The 26975-nt window shown below is 50.2% G+C and overlaps 1 protein-coding gene across 1 annotated transcript in view; it reads right to left on the bottom strand.

Moving 5' to 3' along the window:
- Window positions 1-1444: 1444 nt before the first annotated feature.
- Window positions 1445-26975, bottom strand: part of LOC144486941 (collagen alpha-1(V) chain-like) — a gene marked incomplete at its 3' end in the record, with an annotated part of 141670 nt that continues 116139 nt past the window's right edge. The window contains exon 5 of the mRNA XM_078204953.1: window positions 1445-1579. Within this exon, the coding sequence (XP_078061079.1) occupies window positions 1445-1579 (135 nt within the window). The remainder of the gene's footprint in view (window positions 1580-26975) is intronic.

The following is a 26975-nucleotide window of genomic DNA, read 5'->3' as shown; positions in this document are numbered from 1 at the left end:
GACGGGTGTAGTGTTGGGGTCAGGATGGGTGTAGTGTTGGGGTCAGGACGGGTGTAGTGTTGGGGTCAGGACGGGTGTAATGTTGGGGTCAGGGCGGGTGTAATGTTGGGGTCAGGGCGGGTGTAATGTTGGGGTCAGGACGGGTGTAATGTTGGGGTCAGGGCGGGTGTAATGTTGGGGTCAGGGCGGGTGTAGTGTTGGGGTCAGGACGGGTGTAATGTTGGGGTCAGGATGGGTGTAGTGTTGGGGTCAGGACGGGTGTAGTGTTGGGGTCAGGATGGGTGTAGTGTTGGGGTCAGGACGGGTGTAATGTTGGGGTCAGGGCGGGTGTAGTGTTGGGGTCAGGACGGGTGTAATGTTGGGGTCAGGATGGGTGTAGTGTTGGGGTCAGGACGGGTGTAGTGTTGGGGTCAGGATGGGTGTAGTGTTGGGGTCAGGACGGGTGTAGTGTTGGGGTCAGGGCGGGTGTAGTGTTGGGGTCAGGACGGGTGTAGTGTTGGGGTCAGGGCGGGTGTAGTGTTGGGGTCAGGACGGGTGTAATAGGGTCAGGGCGGGTGTAATGTTGGGGTCAGGACGGGTGTAATAGGGTCAGGGCGGGTGTAATGTTGGGGTCAGGACGGGTGTAATAGGGTCAGGGCGGGTGTAATGTTGGGGTCAGGACGGGTGTAATAGGGTCAGGGCGGGTGTAATGTTGGGGTCAGGACGGGTGTAATCTTGGCAGGAGTCACTGGCTGTGGGGGATGTGAATGGGATTCATGGGGAAAGATTTGGTGATGATGTCTCGCTCGCACAGACTGACACGCCCACAACCACCTCCCACAATCCCATTCACCAGGACAGCCAATGGGGCGAAGGGGTCCTGGAGTCTCCAGGAATTGGAGTTGGGTTTCTGACCATGTTCTGACGGTGGGAACTGGAGTGGAGGTGCCGGCGTTGGACTGGGGTAAACACAGTCAGATGAGGAGGAATTTCTTGTGTGGCTTTTGCTACCAAATAAACCTGTTGGACTTTAACCTGGTGTTGTTAAACTTCTTACTGTGGGAAATGGACACGGGGACGTTACAAACCCTCCAGTGGCAACTTCTTCATTTTCTTAAACTGTTTTCATTTTGAATTTTAAACCCGTACAAAGTGGGAAAATTGGATAAATGTGACTCAGTCAAACAGCCAATCAGGTAAGAGTGAATCTCCCTCTCTTTCATTGACCATGAAACCTCAGGACAAGGCTGGACCAATGGCGAGGAGGGATTTGAGCATCCAATGGAGGGAGCCCGAGGGTGGGGGTGCTTCAAGATGAAAGGCCGTGTGACAAATCCCCCCCGGGATGTGGCCAAGGCTGGACTGGGCGCTCGCGATGGCGGATGGATGGTCGGCTTGGACACCGAGGCACAGGGAGGTCGACTGCAGAGGCCGTCACAAACAGCTAAAAGGAAGAATTACTCACATCGTACTCATCGAAGTTTGGATCCTGAGATTGTGGAGAGTCAGGGAGAGGGTTGTTACAGTCGGGACTGTAATGCTCACAATGATCATAAGCTGCTCTGTGATCTGGCACAATCAGGAGTTGCTGGATGTCACCCTGGAACAGGAAAAACATTCTGTCAGTAACAACGCATCAGGAAACACAATCACCTGGTGAACAAGGACCCAGCCTCATACAATAGCCACAACTTACAGGATACTGCGAGGCCTGGATAGAGTGGACGTGGAGAGCATGTTTCCACGAGTAGGAAAAACTAGAACCAGAGGGCACAACCTCAGGCTAAAGGGACAATCCTTTAAAACAGAGATGAGGAGGAATTTCTTTAGCCAGAGAGTGGTGAATCTGTGGAACTCTTTGCCGCAGAAGGCTGTGGAGGCCGGGTCATTGAGTGTCTTTGAGACAGAGATAGATCGGTTCTTGATTAATAAGGGGATCAGGGATTATGGGGAAAAGGCAGGAGAATGGGGATGAGAATCATATCAGCTATGATTTGAATGGCGGAGCAGACTCGATGGGCCGAGTGGCCTAATTCTGCTTCTATGTTTTATTGTCTAAACTAACCGCAACTAATCGCAACCAATCGCAACCGACCGTAACCGACCGTAACTGACCGCAACTGGAGGAGGGGACTGAGTGTAGGGTAACAAAGTTTGCAGACGACACAAAGATAAGTGGAAAAGTGAATCGTGTGGAGGGCGTAGAAGGTCTGCAGAGAGATTTGGACAGGCTGAGTGAGTGGGCGAGGATCTGGCAGATGGAGTATAACGTTAACAAATGCGAGGTTATTCACTTTGGAAGAAATAATAGCAAATTGGATTATTATCTAAATGGAAAGGAATTACAACATGCTGCTGTGCAGAGGGACCTGGGGGTCCTTGTGCATGAGACGCAAAAACCCAGTCTGCAGGTGCAACAGGTGATCAAGAAGGCAAATGGGATGTTGGCCTATATCGCAAGGGGGATAGAATATAAAAGCAGGGATGTCTTGATGCACCTGTACAGGGCATTGGTGAGGCCGCAGCTGGAATACTGTGTGCAGTATTGGTCCCCTTATTTGCGGAAGGATATATTGGCCTTGGGGGGAGTGCAGAGAAGGTTCACCAGGTTGATACCAGAGATGAGGGGTGTTGATTATGAGGAGAGACTGAGCAGATTGGGTTTGTACTCGTTGGAATTTAGAAGGCTGAGGGGGGATGTTATAGAGACCTATAAGATAATGAAGGGGCTGGATAGGGTAGAGGTGGAGAGATTCTTTCCACTTAGAAAGGAAGCTAGAACTAGAGGACACAGCCTCAAAATAAAGGGGGGTCAGTTTAGGACAGAGTTGAGGAGGAACTTCTTCTCTCAGAGGGTGGTGAATCTCTGGAATTCTCTGCCCACTGAAGTGGTGGAGGCTACCTCGTTGCATATGTTTAAATCACGGATAGATGGATTCCTGATCGGTAAGGGAATTAGGGGTTATAGGGATCAGGCGGGTAAGTGGAACTGATCCACTTGAGATCAGCCATGATCTTATTGAATGGCGGGGCAGGCTCGAGGGGCTAGATGGCCTACTCCTGCTCCAATTTCTTATGTTCTTATGCAACCAACCGCATTCCTTTCATTACAACATGAATGGGCAGTACTGAGGAAGTGCCGCACTGTCAGAGGGTCAGTGCTGAGGGAGTGCCGCACTGTCAGAGGGTCAGTGCTGAGGGAGTGCCGCACTGTCAGAGGGTCAGTGCTGAGGGAGTGCCGCACTGTCAGAGGGTCAGTGCTGAGGGGGTGCTGCACTGTCAGAGGGTCAGTACTGAGGGAGTGCCGCACTGTCAGAGGGTCAGTGCTGAGGGAGTGCCGCACTGTCAGAGGGTCAGTACTGAGGGAGTGCCGCACTGTCAGAGGGTCAGTGCTGAGGGAGTGCCGCACTGTCAGAGGGTCAGTACTGAGGGAGTGCCGCACTGTCAGAGGGTCAGTGCTGAGGGAGCGCTGCACTGTCAGAGGGTCAGTGCTGAGGGAGTGCCGCACTGTCAGAGGGTCAGTGCTGAGGGAGTGCCGCACTGTCAGAGGGTCAGTGCTGAGGGAGTGCCGCACTGTCAGAGGGTCAGTACTGAGGGAGTGCCGCACTGTCAGAGGGTCAGTGCTGAGGGAGTGCCGCACTGTCAGAGGGTCAGTGCTGAGGGAGCGCTGCACTGTCAGAGGGTCAGTACTGAGGGAGTGCCGCACTGTCAGAGGGTCAGTGCTGAGGGAGTGCCGCACTGTCAGAGGGTCAGTGCTGAGGGAGCGCTGCACTGTCAGAGGGTCAGTACTGAGGGAGTGCCGCACTGTCAGAGGGTCAGTGCTGAGGGAGTGCCGCACTGTCAGAGGGTCAGTACTGAGGGAGTGCCGCACTGTCAGAGGGTCGGTGCTGAGGGAGTGCCGCACTGTCAGAGGGTCAGTGCTGAGGGAATGCCGCACTGTCAGAGGGTCAATGCTGAGGGAGTGCCACACTGTCAGAGGGTCAGTGCTGAGGGAGTGCCGCACTGTCAGAGGGTCAATGCTGAGGGAGTGTTGCACTGTCAGAGGGTCAGTACTGAGGGGGTGCCGCACTGTCAGAGGGTCAATGCTGAGGGAGTGCCGCACTGTCAGAGGGTCAGTGCTGAGGGAGTGCCGCACTGTCAGAGGGTCAGTGCTGAGGGAGTGCCGCACTGAAGGAACTCTGCTCTATGTTGAATGAGTGAATCTCTCTCCCTCTCCTCCTCACTTTGATGTCAGTGAAGTTCCCCAATCCCTTTAAGCAAAAGCACCCCCTCCCCCTCCGCCAGGTTCCAGTGAACACCGTCAGTGTGAGCTTCAGACACGATGAGATTGTGCAGCTGCTGAACAAAAGCTTTAGTTGGATAATCTGAAGACGGCTCTGATCCGAGAACAAACGTTCCGAGCAGGATTGCAGCAGCTGCTCCAGGCTACAGACAAAACAAGCACACAGATTCCACCTGGACCAACATCTGCCACCTCCTCCCTATTTATTCATAGCTCGCTGCCCAAAACTACCGCTTTCTGCTATCCCCAAACTCCAAATGCTCTGACTGACATCCTGAAACCACATCACAAATCTCCCCTCACTCAGCACCAAGCCAGCATGCCAGATATCGCCTGAGAGACCAGGGTTGAGTACATGATGCTGACTGGTCAGGGCTGTGTTTGCGCTGTGTATTGTGGGTTGTGTGTTGAAGTTTGTGTGTTTGGGCTGTGTATTGTGTGTTGAGGTTTGTGTGTTTGGGCTGTGTATTGTGGGTTGTGTGTTGAGGTTTGTGTGTTTGGGCTGTGTATTGTGTGTTGAGGTTTGTGTGTTTGGGCTGTGTATTGTGTGTTGAGGTTTGTGTGTTTGGGCTGTGTATTGTGGGTTGTGTGTTGAGGTTTGTGTGTTTGGGCTGTGGATTGTGTGTTGAGGTTTGTGTGTTTGGGCTGTGTATTGTGGGTTGTGTGTTGAGGTTGTATGTTGGGCTGTGTATTTTGTGTTATGGGTTGTGTGTTAAGAACATAAAAACATAAGAACTAGGAGCAGGAGTAGGCCATTCGGCCCCTCGAGCTTGCTCCGCCATTCAATAAGATCATGGGTGATCTTTTCGTGGACTCAGCTCCACTTACCCGCCCGCTCATTGTAACCCTTAATTCCTTTACTGTTCAAAAATATATCTATCCTTGCCTTAAAAACATTCAATGAGGTAGCCTCAACTGCTTCACTAGGCAGGGAATTCCACAGATTCACAACCCTTTGTGTGAAGAAGTTCCTCCTCAACTCAGTCCTAAATCTGCTCCCCCTTATTTTGAGGCCATGCCCCCTAGTTCTAGTTTCACCCACCAGTGGAAACAACTTCCCTGCTTCTATCTTATCTATTCCCTTCATAATCTTATATGTTTCTCTAAGATCTCCCCTCATTCTTCTGAATTCCAATGAGTATAGCCCCAGTCTACTCAGTCTCTCCTCATAAGCCAACCCTCTCAACTCCGGAATCAACCTAGTGAATCTCCTCTGCGCCCCCTCCAGTGCCAGTAAATCCTTTCTCAAGTAAGGAGACCAAAACTGTACACAGTACTCCAGGTGTGGCCTCACCAGCACCTTATACAGCTGCAACATAATCTCGCTGTTTTTAAACTCCATCCCTCTAGCAATGAATCTCCTTGAGATTCCTGCACAAGGACACCCAGGTCCCTCTGCACAGCAGCATGCTGCAATTTTTCACCCTTTAAATAATAGTCCATTTTGCTGTTATTCCTACCAAAATGGATGACCTCACATTTACCAACATTGTACTCCATCTGCCAGACCCTCGCCCACTCACTTAGATTATCCATATCCATAGAACCGTAGAAAATTACAGCTCAGAAACAGGCCTTTTGGCCCTTCTTGTCTGTGCCGAACCATTTTTGGCCTCGTCCCACTGACCTGCACTTGGAGCATATCCCTCCACACCCCTCTCATCCCTTTTCAGACTTTCAGCATCCTCTGCTCACTTTGCTCTTCCACCCATCTTAGTATCATCTGCGAATTTTGACACACTACACTTGGTCCCCAACTCCAAATCATCTATGTAAATCGTAAACAATTGCGGTCCCAACACTGATCCCTGAGACACACCACTAGTCACTGATCGCCAACCAGAAAAACACCCATTTACCCCCACTCTTTGCTTTCTGTTAGTTAACCAATCCTCTATCCATGCTAATACATTACCCATAACACCGTGCACCTTTATCTTATGTAGCAGTCTTTGGTGTGGCACCTTGTGAAATGCCTTCTGGAAATCCAGATACACCACATCCACAGGTTCCCCATTGTCCACTGCACATGTAATGTTCTCAAAGAATTCCACCAAATTAGTCAAACATGACCTGCCCTTCATGAACCCATGCTGCATCTTACCAATGGGACAATTTATATCCAGATGTCTCGCTATTTCTTCCTTGATGATAGATTCAAGCATTTTCCCTACTACAGAAGTTAAGCGAACCGGCCTATAGTTACCCGCCTTTTGTCTACTTCCTTTTTTAAACAGTGGCGTCACATTGTTGGGCTGTGCATTGTGGGTTATGCGTTGTGTGTGTTGGGCTGTGTATTGTGTGTTGGGCTGTGTATTGTATGTTATGGGTTGTGTTTGGGCTGTGTATTGTGCGTTGTGGGTTGTGTGCTGGGGGATGTATTTTGGGTTATGGGCTGTGCATTGTGGGTTGGGCTGTGTATTGTGGGTTGTGGGTTGGGCTGTGTATTGTGGGTTATGGGCTGTGTTTGGGCTGTGTATTGTGGGTTGTGGGTTGGGCTGTGTATTGTGGGTTGTGGGTTGGGCTGTGTATTGTGGGTTATGGGCTGTGTTTGGGCTGTGTATTGTGGGTTGTGTGCTGGGTAGTGTAGGTGGGTGAGAGTGGGTAATACTGGTGCAGACTGGCACCATGTCAATGTGGATCAGTGATGAAAAAGGGTTATTACTTTTTGAGCCTTTTCAAGGATTCTTTCCAAAGGACTGGCTATTTAATAATAATTTAACTTCATGTTATTTATTGAGTGAAGGTGTAGCGGAATGTGTCACAAAACAAAACAACTAGCTTGAGGCACAGTGGCACTGCTGCCTCACAGCGCCAGGGACCCAGGTTCCATTCCAACCCTAGGTCACTGTCTGTGTGGAGTCTGCACGTTCTCCCCGTGTCTGCGTGGGTTTCCTCCGGGTGCTCCGGTTTCCCCCCACAGTCCAAGGATGTGCAGGTTAGGTGGATTGGCTGTGCTAAATTGCCCCTTATTGTCAGGGGGACTAGGAGGGTAAATATGTGGGGATATGGGGGTAGGGCCTGGGTGGGATTGTGATCGGTGCAGACTCGATGGGCCGAATGGCCTCCCACTGTAAAGTAGGGATTCTATGATTCTAACTGAGAAAGAAACGGAGAGACAGAGTGAGTGAGAGACAGAGAGAGTGAGAGACAGAGAGAGAGAGAGACAGAGAGAGTGAGAGACAGAGGGAGTGAGAGACAGAGAGTGAGAGACAGAGGGAGTGAGAGACAGAGAGAGAGAGAGACAGAGGGAGTGAGAGACAGAGAGAGTGAGAGACAGAGAGAGAGAGAGACAGAGAGAGAGAGAGACAGAGGGAGTGAGAGACAGAGAGAGTGAGAGACAGAGAGAGTGAGAGACAGAGTGAGAGAGAGACAGAGAGAGAGAGAGAGAGAGAGACAGAGAGAGTGAGAGACAGAGGGAGTGAGAGACAGAGAGAGTGAGAGACAGAGAGAGTGAGAGACAGAGAGAGTGAGAGACAGAGTGAGAGAGAGACAGAGAGAGAGAGAGAGAGAGAGACAGAGAGAGAGAGAGACAGAGGGAGTGAGAGACAGAGAGAGTGAGAGACAGAGAGAGTGAGAGACAGAGAGAGTGAGAGACAGAGTGAGAGAGAGACAGAGAGAGAGAGAGAGAGAGAGACAGAGAGAGTGAGAGACAGAGAGTGGAGGGCAAGTGTAGAGAGGGAGAAATGTGGAGAGGGGTGAAGCAGGTACGCAAACAATGCAGGGATAGAAAAAGAGGAGGTGGGTAGGTTGGAAAAATGTGTGAGGAGAGGGAATGGAGAGTAGAGAGGGAGAAGGAGAGAGAGGAGAACAGGGTCAGGAGAAAGAACAGACAGAAGGAGGGAGACAGAGGAGAAAGGGAGAGTGAGAGAGAGTGAAGGGTAAAGAGAGGGAATGGAGAGAGAGAGAGAGAAAGTCAGAGTGAACTGAAAATAATTCACACAAGTCACAAATGTATTTCCAGGATGCAGAGTAACAGACACCAGCTGGAGGAAACCGGAATGAAACCAAACTCCAGTGAAAATGAACAAGATTGGCTCTGAGACAAAGCCCCCACAGCCAAACACGAGTTGCTGATTCTGTGTACACGCAGCCACGCACACGCTGTGTACACGCAGCCACGCACACGCTGCGTACATGCAGCCACGCACACGCTGCGTACATGCAGCCACGCACACGCTGTGTACACGCAGCCACGCACACGCTGTGTACACGCAGCCACGCACACGCTGCGTACATGCAGCCACGCACACGCTGTGTACACGCAGCCACGCACACGCTGTGTACACGCAGCCACGCACACGACCCTGTCTGAAAGGCGCTTCCTCCAACATTACCGGGAGTTCACCGTGCGGGAGAGTCGATCAAAACAGAAAACGCTGGAAATGTTCACCGTGACAGGCAGCATCGGAGGGAGAACAGAGGCTGGGATTTTCCTGTCCCGCCCACAGCGGGAATTTCCGTGCGCAGACAGAACATCTGACCAGCCAACCGGCCGGTGGCTTTGGATAGACATTTCTGGCCCAAAAGTCCCAGCCAAAGTTAATGTTTCAGCTCTGTCACTTTGATTGGATTTGATTTATTATTGTCACATGTATTAACACGCAGTGAAAAGTATTGTTTCTTGCGCGCTATACAGACAAAGCATACCGTTCATAGAGAAGGAAAGGAGAGAGTGCAGAATGTAGTGTTACAGTCATAGCTAGGGTGCAGAGAAAGATCAGCTTAGTGCCTACCCCCAGAACTGGGAAAAGTTCACGATGGAGTAGGTTTGACCAAGTGAAAGGGGCTGGGGGGAGGGGTGAGAAAGGGGGGGGGGGGAGAGAGGGGGGAGGAGGGGAAAGAGGAAGGGAGGGGGAAAAGAGGGGGGAGAGGGGAGGAGGGAGAGAGGGGAGGTGGGAAGGAGGGGGAAGGGGGAGAGGCAGAATGAAAAGAGAAATCTGTTAGAGGGGAGATTAAGTAACAAAATGGTGGATGGTGCAGGGCTAAATAGAGAAAGAAAAGATGTGACGAGAGGAGCTGCGACTGGCAGGATCCCGAATAACTGACATTTAAACACAAAGTAAAGGAAATAAAATAACAAGCCAGCAAAGAAACAAGAAGAACAAGATGGGGACAGAGGTTTTGATGTAAAATTGTTCTCAGTGTTGAGTCCAGAAGCTGAGCAGTATCGAGACAAACGAGGAGGAACCTCATCGTTCCTCGAGTTTGGGTTGAGCTTCATTGGAAATCTGACGCAGGCCGAGGACAGAGAGGTCCGAGTGGGAGCAGGGTGGAGAATTGAAACGGGAAGCGACTGGAAGTTCGGGACCATTCCCGCAGACTGTCGGAGAGTGTTCCACAAAGCACTGACTCTGTCTGCGTCTGACCTCCCCAGTGGAGAGGAGACCACACTGTGAAGCGTGAATACAGTGAGCTCAACTTACTCAGTTAATGGTAGGGCATTGGGGAGAGTTACAGAACAAAGAGATCTCGGGGTACATGTTCATAGCTCCTTGAAAGTGGAGTCACAGGTGGACAGAGTGGTGAAGAAGGCATTCAGCATGCTTGGTTTCATTGGTCAGAACATTGAATACAGGAGTTGGGACGTCTTGTTGAAGTTGTACAAGACATTGGTAAGGCCACACTTGGAATACTGTGTACAGTTCTGGTCACCCTATTAGAGAAAGGATATTATTAAACTAGAAAGAGTGCAGAAAAGATTTACTCGGATGCTACCGGGACTTGATGGATTGAGTCTGGATAGACTGGGGACTTTTTTCTCTGGAGTGTAGGAGGCTGAGGGATGATCATATAGAGGTCTATAAAATAATGAGGGGCACAGATCAGCTAGATAGTCAATATCTTTTCCCAAAGGTAGGGGAGTCTAAAACTAGAGGGCGTAGGTTTAAGGTGAGGGGAGAGATACAAAAGTGTCCAGAGGGGCAATTTTTTCACACAGAGGGTGGTGAGTGTCTGGAACAAGCTGCCAGAGGTAGTAGTAGAGGCGGGTACAATTTAGTTTTTTAAAAAGCATTTAGATAGTTACATGGGTACGATGGGTATAGAGGGATATGGGCCAAATGCGGGCAATTGGGATTAGCTTAGGGATTTTAAAAAAAAGGGCGGTATGGACAAGTTGGGCCGAAGGGCCTGTTTCCATGCTGTAAATCCTCTATGACTCGATGACTGAAAGAACTGCAAGGAATCACTGCTTCCCTTGGAAGGAATGTCTGGGGCCTTGGATGGTGAGAAGGGAGGAGGTCAAAGGGCATGGACAGGTGCTGAGGGAAAGGGAGGGAGTGTTGAGGGTGATTGAGGAGTGGACTTGGTCACTCACCGAGAGAACAGTCCCGATGGAATTCGGAAAGAGGGGCCAGGGGAAGATGGGTAACATCCAGCTGGAGTTGGTGGGAATGGTGGAGGATGATCCGTTGAATGTGGAGGCCATTGGAGTGAAAAGTGAGGACAAGGGGAGCCTATCACTGTTCTGGGAGTGAGGGGAAGGGGTGGGAAATGGATTGGACACAGTGGAACAGGCTGCCAACCAAACTGCCAGACCTGCTGAGATTTTCCAGCATTTTCTCTTCTCTTCAGCCTGAAACCGGAAAATCCCGCCCGAGGCCAATGGATCTTTCCATGGTCCGTTCCCCATCCCCATGGTCTGTTCCCCATTCCCGTGGTCCGTTCCCCATCCCCATGGTCCGTTCCCCATTCCCGTGGTCCGTTCCCCATCCCCATGGTCCGTTCCCCATTCCCGTGGTCCGTTCCCCATCCCCGTGGTCCGTTCCCCATTCCCGTGGTCTGTTCCCCATCCCCATGGTCCGTTCCCCATTCCCGTGGTCCGTTCCCCATTCCCATGGTCCGTTCCCCATTCCCGTGGTCCGTTCCCCATTCCCATGGTCCGTTCCCCATTCCCATGGTCCGTTCCCCATTCCCATGGTCCGTTCCCCATTCCCATGGTCCGTTCCCCATTGCCGTGGTCCATTCCCCATTCCCGTGGTCCGTTCCCCATTCCCATGGTCCGTTCCCCATTCCCATGGTCCGTTCCCCATTCCCGTGGTCCGTTCCCCATTCCCGTGGTCCATTCCCCATTCCCATGGTCCATTCCCCATTCCCATGGTCCGTTCCCCATTCCCGTGGTCCGTTCCCCATTCCCGTGGTCCATTCCCCATTCCCATGGTCCGTTCCCCATTCCCGTGGTCCGTTCCCCATTCCCGTGGTCCGTTCCCCATTCCCGTGGTGGACAGAAAGGGAAAATTCACCCCCAAGAGTTAGAAGATGACACGCACAACGCACGACTCTGCTGCCAAGGCGGAGCCACGTCCCTTTAAAGCCTAAAGTCTGACTCGGGCCATAGAAACATAGCAACTGGAAGCAGGAGGAGGCCATTCGGCCCTTCGAGCCTGTTCCGCCATTCATTCTGATCATGGCTGATCATCAAATTCAATATCCTGATCCCCCCCTTCCCTCCCATATCCCCCGATCCCTTTGGCCCCAAGAACAAAATCTAATTTCTTCCTGAAATCAGACAATGTTTTGGCCTCAACTACATTACAGAGAGACGATTACAGAGCAATGATTACAGAGCGACACTACAGAGAGACGATTACAGAGCAATGATTACAATGATTACAAATCGTCTATTACAGGATGATGATTACAGAGCTACGATTGCAGAGCATTGATCACATTGCGATGATTACAGTGTGACGATCACAGAGTGACGATCACAGAGCGATGATTACAGAATATTGATCACATCGCAAGATTACAGATTGCCAGTTACATCATGACGCTTACAAAGCGACAATTACAGAGTGGAGATCACAGAGCGACGACTACAAAGAAATGATGACAGCGAGCGGATTACAGAGACAATTACAGAGTGACGCTTACAGAATGACTATTACAAATCGTCTATTACAGGGCAACGATTACAGAGCATCGATCCCATTGCAAGATTACAGATTGCCGATTGCATCATGACGGTTACAATATGACAATTATAGAGCAATGATTACAAAGCAACGATTACAGAGCGATGATTACAAAGCAACGATTACAGAGTGGGGATTACAGAGCATCAATTGCAGAGCAACAATTAGAGCGATGATTACAGAATATTGATCACATCATAAGATTACAGATTGCCGATTACATCATGACAATTACAATGTAACAATTAGAGTGTGTGGATTACAATGTGACAATTACAGAGTGTGGATTACAGAGGGACGATTACAGAGCAAAGGTGGTGGAGTCACGATTACAGAGAGACAATTACAGAATGACGATTACAGTGTAATGATTACAGAATGAAGATTACCGAGCGATGATCACCGAGGGATGATTACAGAGTGACGATTACGGAGCAATAATTACAGAGTGTGGATTACGGAGTGCGGATTACAGAGCAATGATTACAGAGCGATCCTTACAGCTTGAAAAGATATTGGAGTGGGAGGATCCAGTTGTTGATGTCCACGTTGGGACAACAACATCGACAAGATGAGGAAAGAGGACCTGTTTAGGGATTATCAGGCACTTGGGACTAAATTAAAGAACAGGTCCTCGAGGGTTATAATCTCTGGATTACTACCCGAGCCATGTGCAAATTGGCCGAGGGATGAGATAATTAGGGAAGTGAACACGTGGCGAAAGGAGTGGTGTGGGAGAGAGGGGTTCCATTTCATGGGCCATCAGTGTTGGAACAGGAGGGATCTGTACCATTAGGACGGTCTTCACCTGAACTGATCTGGGACCAGTGCTCTCGCGGAAAGGATAAATAGGATGGTCACAAGGATCTTAAACGAGTGAGTGGGGGGGGGGGAGAAAAAAACTCAAATATAACGGTTAATGGGAAGCAAAGCAGCAGGTTAGCGTGAGGGGAGAAGGGTTCAAGTACATGGAAAATCAGGAAAAAAGTTAAAAGGGAGAAGAACTCTGGAGATGTTATTAATGGAGGTGTTAGGATTCAAAAAGAAGGTACAAAAACTAGCATCAGGACACTTTATCTAAATGTTTGTAGCATTTGAAACAAGATAAATGAGCTGACGGCACAGATCATTGCGAGTGAGTCTGAGTTGGTGGCCATTACAGAGACATTGGGCCCGATTCTCCCATTGCGACACGCACATTTTTTGGCACGCGGGTTGGGAGATCCGCGTGTCGGCCATTTTGCGGGATTCGCACATGCGTTCCCGACACATACACGTCTCCCACAGCTGGAGAGCAGGCGCGGTCGGGACCGCGCTGGAAACCCGCGTGAAGACCAGGTAAGTGATTTTAATCTGTTTTTCATGTGATTTAAATGTAATTAGCGGGCCCGGGACTGACCTTTCCGGACCCGATCGCATCTCCCATCCCGCCAGGAGTACTTCACTCCGGCGGGGATTAGAGCTCCCCATGTTTGGGGAACTAGCGGGAGACCCTGCCAGAATGAAGGGGGAGGCAATCGGGGCCTCCCCAGGGGGTTGGGCGGGGCTTGGGAGCAAGGCATATTGTGGGCGGGGCCGAGAGGGCCTTTGGGGATTTTAATCTACATATTTATTGGTCAAACCAGGTCCTAGTTCTTATGTTCTTACAGAGTGACGATTACAGAGCAAAGATAAAAGAGAGGTGATTACAGACTGACATTACAGGGGGACGATTACAGAGCGACGATTACAGAGTGAGATTACAGCCCGATGATTACAGAGCGACGATTATAGAGCGATTACAGAGCGATGATTACAGAGCGACAATTACAGAATGATCATTACAGAGCGATGGTGACAGAATGATCATTACAGAGCGACGGTTACAGAGTAACGGTTACAGAGCGACAGTTACAGAGCGACGGTTATAGAGCGACGGTTACAGAGCGACGGTTACAGAGCGACGGTTACAGAGTAACGGTTACAGAGCGACGGTTACAGAGCGACGGTTACAGAGCAACGATTACAGAGTGACAATCACAGAATGATCATTACAATGCGGCAATTACAGACCATCACAGAACAATCATTACAGACCAGTAATTACAGATGATTACAGGACAATTACAGAATGATGATTACAGTGCAATGAATACAGAATGATCGTTACAATGTGACAATTACAGACCAACGATTACAGAACAATTATTACAGGATGATCATTACAGAGCAATAGTTACAGAACGACGATCACCAAGCGACCATCACCGAGCGACCGCCACCGAGCAACGATTACACGGCGATGATTACAGTGCGACAATTACAGTGCGACAATTACAGACCGACGATTACAGACCAACGATTACAGACCGACGATTACAGACCGATGATTACAAACCGACGATTACAAACTGATGATTACAAACCGACGATTACAGACTGACGATTACAGACCGACGATTACAGTACGACCATTATAGAACGACGATTACAGTGCGACGAGGAGAGAGTGACAATTACAGAGCAACGATTACAGAGGGGAGACCTGACAAAGGTCTACAAAATGATGAGAGGCACAGACAGGGCGGATAGTCAGAGGCTTTTTCCCAGGGTGGAAGTGTCAATTACAAGGGGCACAGGTTCAAGGTGAGAGGGGGAAAGTTTAAGGGAGATGTGCGGGGGAAGTTTTTCACGCAGAGAGCGGTGGGTGCCTGGAACGCGCTGCCAGAGGAGGTGGTGGAAGCAGGAACATTAACAACATTTAAGAGTCATCTGGATGGGTCCCTGGATAGGGAGGGAATAGAGGGATACGGACCGCGTCAGGGCAGGAGGTTTTTTTTAGTTTAGTTAGAGCATCATGATTGGCACAGGCTTGGAGGGCCGAAGGGACTGTTCCTGTGCTGTACTTTTCAGTGTTTTTTGTTCTTATTTACAGGGGTCCCTGGGCAGTGTGTGATGAATGTGTGAATGAGAGTGTCTGTCAATCTGTGTACCTGTTTGTGAGGGTGTGTGCCTGTGAGGGTGTGTGTCTGTGAGGGTGTGGTTCAGTCTGTGTCCCTATCTGTGAGGGTGTGTGTCTGTGAGGGTGTGTGTCTGTGAGGGTGTGTGTCCGTGAGGGTGTGTGTCCGTGAGGGTGTGTGTCCGAGAGGGTGTGTGTCCGAGAGGGTGTGTGTCCGTGAGGGTGTGTGTCCGAGAGGGTGTGTGTCCGAGAGGGTGTGTGTCCGTGAGGGTGTGTGTCCGTGAGGGTGTGTGTCTGTGAGGGTGTGTGTCCGAGAGGGTGTGTGTCTGTGAGGGTGTGTGTCCGTGAGGGTGTGTGTCCGAGAGGGTGTGTGTCTGAGAGGGTGTGTGTCCGTGAGGGTGTGTGTCTGAGAGGGTGTGTATCTGAGAGGGTGTCTATCAGTCTGTCTCTCTGTCTGTGAAGGTGTGTCTGTGAGGGTGTAGGTCAGTCTGCTGCTCTGTCTGTGCGGGTGTGTGTCTGTGCGGGTGTGTGTCTGTGCGGGTGTGTGTCTGTGCGGGTGTGTGTCTGTGCGGGTGTGTGTCTGTGAGGGTGTGTGTCCGAGAGGGTGTGTGTCTGAGAGGGTGTGTGTCCGTGAGGGTGTGTGTCTGAGAGGGTGTGTATCTGAGAGGGTGTCTATCAGTCTGTCTCTCTGTCTGTGAAGGTGTGTCTGTGAGGGTGTAGGTCAGTCTGCTGCTCTGTCTGTGCGGGTGTGTGTCTGTGCGGGTGTGTGTCTGTGCGGGTGTGTGTCTGTGCGGGTGTGTGTCTGTGCGGGTGTGTGTCTGTGCGGGTGTGTGTCTGTGCGGGTGTGTGTCTGTGCGGGTGTGTGTCTGTGAGGGTGTGTGTCTGTGCGGGTGTGTGTCTGTGCGGGTGTATGTCTGTGCGGGTGTGTGTCTGTGAGGGTGTGTGTCTGTGAGGGTGTGTGTCTGTGCGGGTGTGTGTCTGTGCGGGTGTATGTCTGTGCGGGTGTGTGTCTGTGAGGGTGTGTGTCTGTGCGGGTGTATGTCTGTGCGGGTGTATGTCTGTGCGGGTGTGTGTCTGTGAGGGTGTGTGTCTGTGAGGGTGTGTGTCTGTGAGGGTGTGTGTTGGGGGGCAGGTTGCCCCCAGTCGAGTCCGGGTTTCTCGGGGGGAATCGGTCCGGAGAGAACGAGGCCGGAGCGACTGGAAGTCAAACTTCAGGAAAACCTCTGGAAATGCAACAACAACTTGTATTTATATAGCGCTTTGAACATCCCAAGCTGCTGCATTGGATAATGAAAAGGAAAGGCGGGGCATAGCCAGTGAGAGGGAGGAGGCCACAATGAGCAAAGGTCACAGGTTGAAGTTCATCACGAGTTGGCATTCTTTTGGCAAAGTGCAGGGTGAGGTTTATTTATTCTGTCAGAAACTGAGAATCAGAGACGCTGGGAGTGATGTTCGACCTGGATTTCACTGCAATTGAACTGAACTCGTCCAGGGCCAGGCAACAACAACAACCCCTCTTCCCGGCAAATCAGCCGGGTGCCGGCTTTCGCTCTCTCGCCGTTCCCTCAAACTCCCGGTTCCACTGGCATTAAAGGGTCTCCAGCAAACTCTTGCCCTGTGTCTTAATTCCACATATACAGGGGTTGCACTCTCCGACTGAGTGTCTGTGACTCTCTCTCTCTCCATTGGAGCAGGGGGGCCTCACACGAACGTTCCCAGGGAGCTTAATCCCCAGTGTCAAAACACTTGGCCAGATGTCACCAGTGACCCAGCTCTCCGCCAACATTCCTCCCTCCAACAGGAACAGGCAATCCCTCGCACATCTGTGTGCAGCAGCTGCCGGCTCTGACTGGGCAGGCACTGAACCTCGGTGCATTCAGCTGTGTATGAAATGTCCTGGAGTCTTTCAGAGATACGATAAAACCCTCCTCTCCTGCTCAGGCCCCCGCCGTGCCAGCGGGCAGCTGTGTTAGAGTGAATCAGGCTCCAGCCAGGCTGCCCAGGGGGACGTGGGAGGTGGTAGATTACCCAGGCCCGTCACTCAAGGTCACCGCCCAGCTCCACCTAGCTCCCCCACCCCCCTCCCCCTCCCTCCCACCCCACCCCACCACTCAGCTTTCTCTCGTCAAGTTAGCTGTTCCAACAATCGAGCTTTATCCGGAAACAGTTGCTGTTTGGCCGCATGGATTAATGCTCCAGCCTTCATTACAGTCCAGTACAATCCATTACAATCCTCCATTACAATCGGCCTGTGTGCGAAGGTGAGTTCCGAGCTCCTGCTCAGGGAGACTCCTTACTCTTTGAGCACGACAGTATTCACAAATGTGAGGTAATGCATTTTGGAAGGTCTAATACAGATAGGAAGTATACAGTAAATGGCAGAACCCTTAAGAGTATTGGTAGGCAGAGGGATCTGGGTGTACAGGTACACAGGTCACTGAAAGTGGCAATGCAGGTGGAGAAGGTAGTCAAGAAGGCATACGGCATGCTTGCCTTCATCGGCTGGGGTATTGAGTTTAAAAATTGGCAAGTCATGTTGCAGCTTTATAGAACCTTAGTTAGGCCGCACTTGGAATATAATGTTCAATTCTGGTCGCCACACTGCCAGAAGGATGTGGAGGCTTTGGAGAGGGTACAGAAAAGATTTACCAGGATGTTGCCTGGAATGGAGGGTATTAGAAATGAGGAGAGGTTGGAGAAACTTGGTTTGTTCTCACTGGAGCGACGGAGGTTGAGGGGAGACCTGATAGAAGTCTACAAGATTATGAGGGGCATGGACAGAGTGGATAGTCAGAAGCTTTTTCCCAGGGTGGAAGAGTCAATTACTAGGGGGCACAGGTTTAAGGTGCGAAGGGCAAGGTTTAAAGGAGATGTACGAGGCAGATTTTTTACACAGAGGGTGGTGGGTGCCTGGAACTCGCTGCCGGGGGAGGTAGTGGAAGCGGATACGATAGTGAGTTTTAAGGGGCGCCTTGACAAATACATGAATAGGATGGGAATAGGGGGATATGGTCCCCGGAAGGGTCGGGGGTTTTAGTTCAGTCGGGCAGCATGGTCAGTGCAGGCTTGGAGGGCCGAAGGGCCTGTTCCTGTGCTGTTCTTTATTCTTCACACACTCCCAGTGCCATGTGCTGGTGAGCACTGAAATTGGAGAACAGCACAGATGAATGTGTGGCTTAAGAGGGAGGGTTTTAGATTCCTGGATCACTGGGACTATTTCTGGGGAAGGTGAGACCTGTACAAGCGGGACGGTCTTCATCTGAACCCAGAGCGGGACGAGCATCATTGTGGGGTGTTTTGCTCGTGCTGTTGGGAGGAGTTTAAACTAATTTGGCAGAAGGAGGGGGACACAGAGTGTTAGCAGAATAAGGACACAGAATCATAGAGCAAAACAAACAAGTCAGAGGGAGTGCAGCTGTACTAAGTTTCAAGGGAGTAAGGCCAGGCTGGGTGGCCTCTACATTAACGCCAGGAGTATTGCAGGCAAAGCGGATGAGTTGAGGGTGATGATTGACATGTGGAAGTGTGATATAGCCGTCATCACAGAGATGTGGCTGAAGGAAGGACACGATCGGCAACTCAACATTCTGGAATATAGAATCTTCCACAGGTGAGCCAAGGGAGGGGTAAAAGAGGAGGAGGCGTTGCATTATTAGTTAAGGAGGCAGTTACTGCAGTAAGGAGAGATAATGTCTTGGACGGGGCATCAAATGAAGCTTTGTGGGTAGAGCTTAGGAATAAAAAAAGGGCAGCTACATTGTTAGGTGTTTATTATAGACCCCCAGATAGTCAGCGGGATATTGAGGAGCAAATCTGTGCTCAGTTTGTGGAGGTGTAAAAACAATAACAACAGGGTTATTATATTCGGTGGTTTCAATTTTCTAAACATTAACTGGAATATACACAGTATGAAGGGCTTGGATGGAGTAGATTTCTTGAAATGTGTACAAGCGGACTTTTTAAATCAATATGTGGAGGGTCCAACAAGGGAGGGATCTGTGCTGGACCTGATTCTGAGGAATGAAACCGGACAGGTGGTTGAGGTGGTGCTGGGGGAGCATTTTAGTGATAGCGATCACAACACGGTACAATCGCAGCTTGTTATGGACAAGGGAATGGGCAAGCTGCAAAAAAAAGTTTTGGATTGGGGGAGAGCAGATTTTAGTAAAATAAGACAGGACCTGGCCAAGGTAGACTGGGAACAGCTACTGATGGGAAAATTTACAGGGGCAATGAGAAGCATTCAAAAAGGAAATGGGGAGGGTGCAGCCCAGCATGTTCCCTCGAGGGTGATAGGGAGGAATAACAAGCCCAGAGAATCATGGATGACCAGAGATATTCAGGATCCAATGAGAAGGAAAAGAAAGGCTTTTAGCAGGTACATGGGGGGCGAATCAGTGGAGACATCAGTGTACAGGGTGGAGCTTAAGAAAGCAATTAGGAACGCAAAGAGGGGATATGAGAAAGCTCTGGCTGGTAAAAGTAGGGAAAATCCCAAGATATTCTATAAGAATATCAATGGGAAGAGGATAACCAGGGAAAGAGTAGGGCCCACTAGGGACCAAGGGGGCAATCTGTGGGTGGAGCCAGAGGACATTGGTAGAGTGTTGAATGAATACTTCACAAGAGAATGAGGACGATGGTGTGGAATTCAGGGAGAGACTGGGAGGTTCTTGAGCAAATTGACACAGGGAAGGACAAGGTATTGGAGGCATTGGCAGCCTTAAAAGTGGATAAATCTCCAGGTCCGGATGAGTTGTGCCCCAGGCTGCTGTGGGAGGCAAGGGAGGAGATTGCAGGGACTCTGACCCAAATTTTCAATTCCTCTCTGGCCACAGGGGAAACTATTGGAGAAACTTCTGAAGGACAGAGTCTGTCTCCACTTGGAGAGGCAAAGCTTGATCAGGGACAGTCAGCGTGGCTTCGTCAGAGGGAGGTCACGCCTGAGAAATATAATAGAATTTTTTGAGGAGGTGACCAGGTGTGTGGACGAGGGTAGTGCAGTCGATGTAGTTTATATGGATTTCAGCAAAGCCTTTGACAAGGTCCCACATGGGAGATTTGTAAAGAAGGTAAATTCACACGGGATACAGGGTGATTTGATAAAGTGGATTCAAAATTGGCTCAGTTGTAGGAGACAGAGGGTGATGTCAGAAGGCTGCTTTAGTGACTGGAAGCCAATGTCCAGTGGCGTACCACAGGGATCTGTGTTGGGCCCCTATTATTCATCATTTATATAAATGACATTGATGACTATGTGGGGGGGATCAGTAAGTTTGCGGATGACACACAGATTGGCCGGGTGGGTAACAGTGAGGTGGAGTGTCTTGGGCTACAGGAAGATAAAGACGGAATGGGCAAATGGGCAGATAAGTGGCAGATGGAATTTAACCCTGAAAAGTGTGAGGTGACACACTTTGGAAGGAGTAATTTGACGAGGAAGTATACAATGAATGGGAGGACACGAGGAAGTTCTGTGGAACAAAGGGACCTTGGCGTGTTTGTCTACAGATCTCTGAAAGTGGAAGGGCATGTTAGTAGGGTGGTGAAAAAGGCAAATGGCGCACTCGCCTTTATCAATCGGGGTCTGGATTACAAAAGCAGGGAAGTCATGTTGGGGTTGTATGGAACTCTGGTGAGGCCACAGCTGGAGCACGGTGTGCAGTTCTGGTCGCCACATTATCGGAAGGATGTGATTGCACTGGAGGGGGTGCAGAGGAGATTCACCAGGATGCTGCCTGGGACGGAGCATTGAAGTTATGAAGAGAGGTTGGATAGGCTTGGGTTGTTTTCGTTGGAGCAGAGAAGACTGAGGGGCGACCTGATCGAGGTGTTCAAGATTATGAGGGACATGGACAGGGTGGATAAGGAGCAGCTGTTCCCGTTAGTTGGAGGGTCAGTCACGAGGGGACGTAAGTTGAAGGTGAGGGGCAGGAGGTTTGGGGGGGATGTGAGGAAAAACCTTTTCACCCAGAGGGTGGTGATGGTCTGGAATGCGCTGCCTGGGAGGGTGGTGGAGGTGGGATGTCTCACATCCTTTAAAAAGTACTTGGATGAGCACTTGGCACATCATCACATTCAGGGCTATGGGCCAAGTGCTGGCAGTGGGATTAGGTGGAAGTTCAGGTGTGTCTAATGTGTCAGTGCAGACTCGATGGGCCTCTGTTGTCGAGACCATACATCCATTCATTGTTCTTCAATCTCAGGGTGTGGGCGTCGCTGGCTAGGCCAGCATTTATTGCCCATCCCTAATTGCCCCTTGAGAAGGTGGTGGTGAGCTGCCTTCTTGAACCCGCTGCAGTCCATGTTGTGTAGGTACACCCACAGTGCTGTTAGGGAGGAAGTTCCAGGATTTTGACCCAGTGACAGTGAAGGAATATATTTCCAAGTCAGGATGGTGAGTGACTTGGAGGTGATCTTGCAGGCGGTGGCTTTCCCAGGTATCTGCTGCCCTTGTCTTTCTAGATGGTAGAGGTTGTGGGTTTGGAAGGTGCTGTTGTGAGTTGCTGCATTTTATGGAAACAGTTAAACTGTTGCTGCTCAACTTATTTTCCAGACAGACATCTTCCCTGTGACCCCAGCAAGGGGTGGGGGTGGGGGGAGAGGAGCGGGAGGGGGCTGGGATGATACCAGCAGGGGGTGGGGGGAGAGGAGCGGGAGGGGGCTGGGGTGAGACCAGCGGGGGTTGGGGGTGGGAGGAGAGGAGCGGGAGGGGTGGGGGTGATACCAGCAGGAGGTGGGGTTGGGCGGGGGGAGGGGGTGGGGGGGTCTGTCCTGGACATGCTGGCACCGTGTGGATAATGGGGCTGAATTTCCTCAGGGGTGAGTCCCAATCAGTAACTGGGACCTGATCGGAATCCCCGCCTCAGCCCCTCGTTACGATGAGCAATTGGGAGAATTGTCAGGAAGGTGGCCCATTCGGTGAGATTGCTGAGACAGTGAGGTGAGGGACTATATCAGGGATTCGAGAGATTGAAGCTTGAACATGTCCAGCTTTTGATCTCAAACTGGTCTCGGGAAGGGAAGCTTACGTCAGAGCAAATAAATCAAACAGGACCTCAATAAACACTGGAGTGTAAGCAACACAATGTGGACACTGTCCTCCAGCGATAGACATCAGGGAGTTCGGGACGAGAGGGCGCAGTGGAAACCGGGCTAACAGTCCGAGCTGATTACACCAACCTGGCTAAATAACAACAACTCCCCATGTTTACTTCCAAACTGAAAAACCCTTAAAGCCCCTCTGTTCTCTGCAGTGGGAAAGGACGTTAATTCCATTTCCAGATCTCAAACTGGCTGCATGTTGCTAAAATGTTCCTGAAACTGCAAGGATCTTTTCCTGTTTATTCGGCTGAAACAAATCCCAGAGTCGTTTCAACAAGTCTCAACAATACAGCTGAAAGAACCACAAACCATCCCACAAGAGGATCAGTGCTGGCATCAATCCCACATGCAGGGCTGCCATAGGTTGCACTGATGGACTCGAGCAGAAAACAGGGCCTGTCTCTGGTTAATATCACCTGCCTGTTTAATCCTGGACTGAAACAGGGGAACGTGGTCTCCCCCAGTGGAGAACGGGAGATTACTGCCACTGAACAGATTGGGGAGGACTGTGGGAAGAGTAAGAATGAGCGGGACATTTCGCAGACAGCGGTCAAACTCTGCAATGTGTTTCCGGTGAATGGGACTGCTGCTGACTCTCTGCCTCCTCAAGGGAGCAGCACATCTTCCTGGTTGGCCCGTGAGTGCACAGTCAGGGTCTCTCGCGATAACGCACACCTCTGTGACCTCCTGAATTGGCCTCGACTGCCTGAAGGAGCAGAGAGGATGTTTTTCCCAAATTCTCTCCCTCATTGGCCCCTTTTTCTCTGTGGGAATTAGTCTCAGTGCTGTTGACATCACGAGTTGGAATGTGTACCTCTTCCCCATTGTATCAGAGAGGGAGCGAGTGAGAATGTGGAGAGGGGGCTGTTCGGTGGGAGTTGGGGTGTCCGGTGGGTGTCGGGGGTGGGGTGCTCTGTGAGCATTGGGGGGGGGGGGGGGGGTGGGGTGGAGAACAGGATGTCAGTTCCCTGAACCGCTGCAGTCTGGGGTGGCACAGCGGTTAGCTCCACACAGCACCAGGGGCCCAGGTTCAATTCTGGTCACGGTGGAGTGGAGTTCGCACGTTCTCCCCGTGTCCGCGTGGGTTTCCTCCGGGTGCTCCGGTTTCATCCCACAGTCCAAAGATATGCGGGTTACGCGGATTGGCCAGGTTAAATTGCCCCGTGTGGCAATACTGAGGTAAATATGTGGGGTTAGATGATAGGTTGCGATGGTGGGCCTGGGTAAGATGCCCTTTTAGGGAGTCGGTGCACACATGATGGGCCAAATAGAACATAGAACATAGAACATTACAGCGCAGAACAGGCCCTTCGGCCCACGATGTTGCACCGACCAGTTAAAAAAAAAACTGTGACCCTCCAACCTAAACCAATTTCTTTTCGTCCATGAACCTATCTACGGATCTCTTAAACGCCCCCAAACTAGGCGCATTTACTACTGATGCTGGCAGGGCATTCCAATCCCTCACCACCCTCTGGGTAAAGAACCTACCCCTGACATCGGTTCTATAACTACCCCCCCTCAATTTAAAGCCATGCCCCCTCGTGCTGGATTTCTCCATCAGAGGAAAAAGGCTATCACTATCCACCCTATCTAAACCTCTAATCATCTTATATGTTTCAATAAGATCCCCTCTTAGCCGCCGCCTTTCCAGCGAAAACAATCCCAAATCCCTCAGCCTCTCCTCATAGGATCTCCCCTCCATACCAGGCAACACCCTGGTAAACCTCCTCTGCACCCTCTCCAAAGCCTCCACATCCTTCCTGTAATGTGGGGACCAGAACTGCACACAGTACTCCAAGTGCGGCCGCACCAGAGTTGTGTACAGTTGCAACATAACGCTACGACTCCTAAATTCAATCCCCCTACCAATAAACGCCAAGACACCATATGCCTTCTTAACAACCTTATCTACTTGATTCCCAACTTTCAGGGATCTATGCACACATACACCTAGATCCCTCTGCTCCTCCACACTATTCAAAGTCCTCCCGTTAGCCCTATACTCAACACATCTGTTATTCCTACCAAAGTGAATTACCTCACACTTCTCCGCATTAAACTCCATCCGCCACCTCTCGGCCCAACTTTGCAACCTGTCTAAGTCTTCCTGCAAACTACGACACCCTTCCTCACTGTCTACCACACCACCGACTTTGGTGTCATCAGCAAATTTGCTAATCCACCCAACTATACCCTCATCCAGATCATTAATAAATATTACAAACAGCAGTGGCCCCAAAACAGATCCCTGAGGTACACCACTTGTAACCGCACTCCATGATGAATATTTACTATCAACCACCACCCTCTGTTTCCTATCCGCTAGCCAATTCCTGATCCAATTTCCTAGATCACCCCCAATCCCATACATCTGCATTTTCTGCAGAAGCCTACCATGGTGAACCTTATCAAACGCCTTACTAAAATCCATATATACCACGTCCACTGCCTTGCCCCCATCCACCTCCTTGGTCACTTTCTCAAAAAACTCAATAAGGTTAGTAAGGCACGACCTACCTGCCACAAAACCATGCTGACTATCACCTATCAATTCATTACTCTCCAAATAACTATAAATCCTATCCCTTATAATTTTTTCCAACATCTTGCCGACAACAGAAGTGAGACTCACCGGTCTATAATTCCCGGGGAAGTCTCTGTTCCCCTTCTTAAACAATGGGACAACATTCGCTAACCTCCAATCTTCTGGTACTATACCAGAGGCCAACGACGACCTGAAGATCAGAGCCAGAGGCTCTGCAATCACTTCTCTTGCCTCCCAGAGAATCCTTGGATAAATCCCATCCGGACCAGGGGATTTATCTATTTTCAGACCCTCCAGAATATCCTGCACATCCTCCTTATCAACTGTAATACTGTCTATTCTACTCCCTTGCAACCCAGTGTCCTCCTCAGCTATATTCATGTCCCCTTGCGTGAACACCGAAGAGAAATATTGGTTCAATGCTTCACCAATCTCCTCCGGTTCCACACATAACTTCCCTCTGCCATCTATAACTGGCCCTAAACTTGCCCTAACCAACCTTCTGTTCTTGACATACCTATAGAACGCCTTAGGATTCTCTTTAACCCTATCCGCCAAAGTCTTCTCATGTCCCCTTTTAGCCCTTCTAAGCTCGCTCTTCAACTCCCTCTTAGCCAATCTAAAGCTTTCTAGTGCACTACCCGAGTGCTCACGTCTCATCCGAACATAAGCCTCCTTTTTCTTTTTAACCAACAAAGAAACTTTTTTGGTGCACCACGGTTCCCTAATGGCCTCCTTCTGCACTGTAGGGACTCTATGATTGGTGTAGATACACCCACAGTGCTGTCAGGGAAGGAGTTCCCAGATTTTCACCCAGTGATGATGTTCAGGTGCAGTGTTTGAGCTGACAGATAGCTGGTCAATAGCCTGAGCAGGCCGGAGCCCCTCGGACAATTGTCTGCTGCGTACCCCAACTGGACATTGTACCTCATACTGTCACTGAAAGCACCGCTGCCAACACCCCATCTCTGGCTGCAGTCGGGTGAGGTCACACATCACTAAACTCTGGAAACTGCACCCAGTTCACAAAGGAATCTTTTAGTATTTAAATCCTGTCCATCCAACACTGAAACATAACCGGGAGACCAAAAGCCTGTTTCTAAACTGGAGGCCCAGTTGCTAATTACAACAGGAAACACAGTCAGTAAAATATGAAAGTACAAGATCTTCCTGAAATCTGGTCAGTAATTTCTCTGCAATGCTTTGTGTGTGTGTAGAATTTAGAATTCTCACAGCACCAGCAATGGGACAAAGGATTCGAATTAAACCAGCAGGAAATAGTTAATATTTCCAAATAAAATGAAAAAAGTAATTATACAAAAGTTGTAAGCACAGAATTAGTCAGCAGGCATTCTTCCAAACTCAAAAAACTGCTCGTTGGAAATACTCCTGCTCACACGGTGTTTACAATCCCAGAAACAGCCACTGCTCAGCGAAACAAAATGTAAAACAAGAGAAATATCAAACTAAGATACTTGGGACCCCCATTAATGTCCCCATCAAACACTCCCAGGACAGGTACAGCACGGGGTTAGATACAGAGTAAAGCTCCCTCTACACTGTCCCCATCAAACACTCCCAGGACAGGTACAGCACGGGGTTAGATACAGAGTAAAGCTCCCTCTACACTGTCCCCATCAAACACTCCCAGGACAGATACAGCACGGGGTTAGATACAGAGTAAAGCTCCCTCTACACTGTCCCCATCAAACACTCCCAGGACAGGTACAGCACGGGGTTAGATACAGAGTAAACATCCCTCTACACTGTCCCCCATCAACACTCCCAGGACAGGTACAGCACGGGGTTAGATACAGAGTAAAGCTCCCTCTACACTGTCCCCATCAAACACTCCCAGGACAGGTACAGCACGGAGTTAGATACAGAGTAAAGCTCCCTCTACACTGTCGCCATCAAACACTCCTAGGACAGGTACAGCACGGGGTTAGATAGAGTAAAGCTCCCTCTACACTGTCCCCATCAACACTCCCAGGACAGGTACAGCACGGGGTTAGATACAGAGTAAAGCTCCCTCTACACTGTCCCCATCAAACACTCCCAGGACAGGTACAGCACGGGGTTAGATACAGAGTAAAGCTCCCTCTACACTGTCCCCATCAACACTCCCAGGACAGGTACAGCACGGGGTTAGATACAGAGTAAAGCTCCCTCTATACTCACCCCATCAAACACTGCCAGGACAGG

The sequence above is a fragment of the Mustelus asterias genome, unplaced genomic scaffold, assembly GCF_964213995.1.
Source record: "Mustelus asterias unplaced genomic scaffold, sMusAst1.hap1.1 HAP1_SCAFFOLD_526, whole genome shotgun sequence".
In the NCBI taxonomy this organism is placed as follows: domain Eukaryota; kingdom Metazoa; phylum Chordata; class Chondrichthyes; order Carcharhiniformes; family Triakidae; genus Mustelus; species Mustelus asterias.
This window is presented reverse-complemented; position numbering and strand designations above follow the sequence as displayed.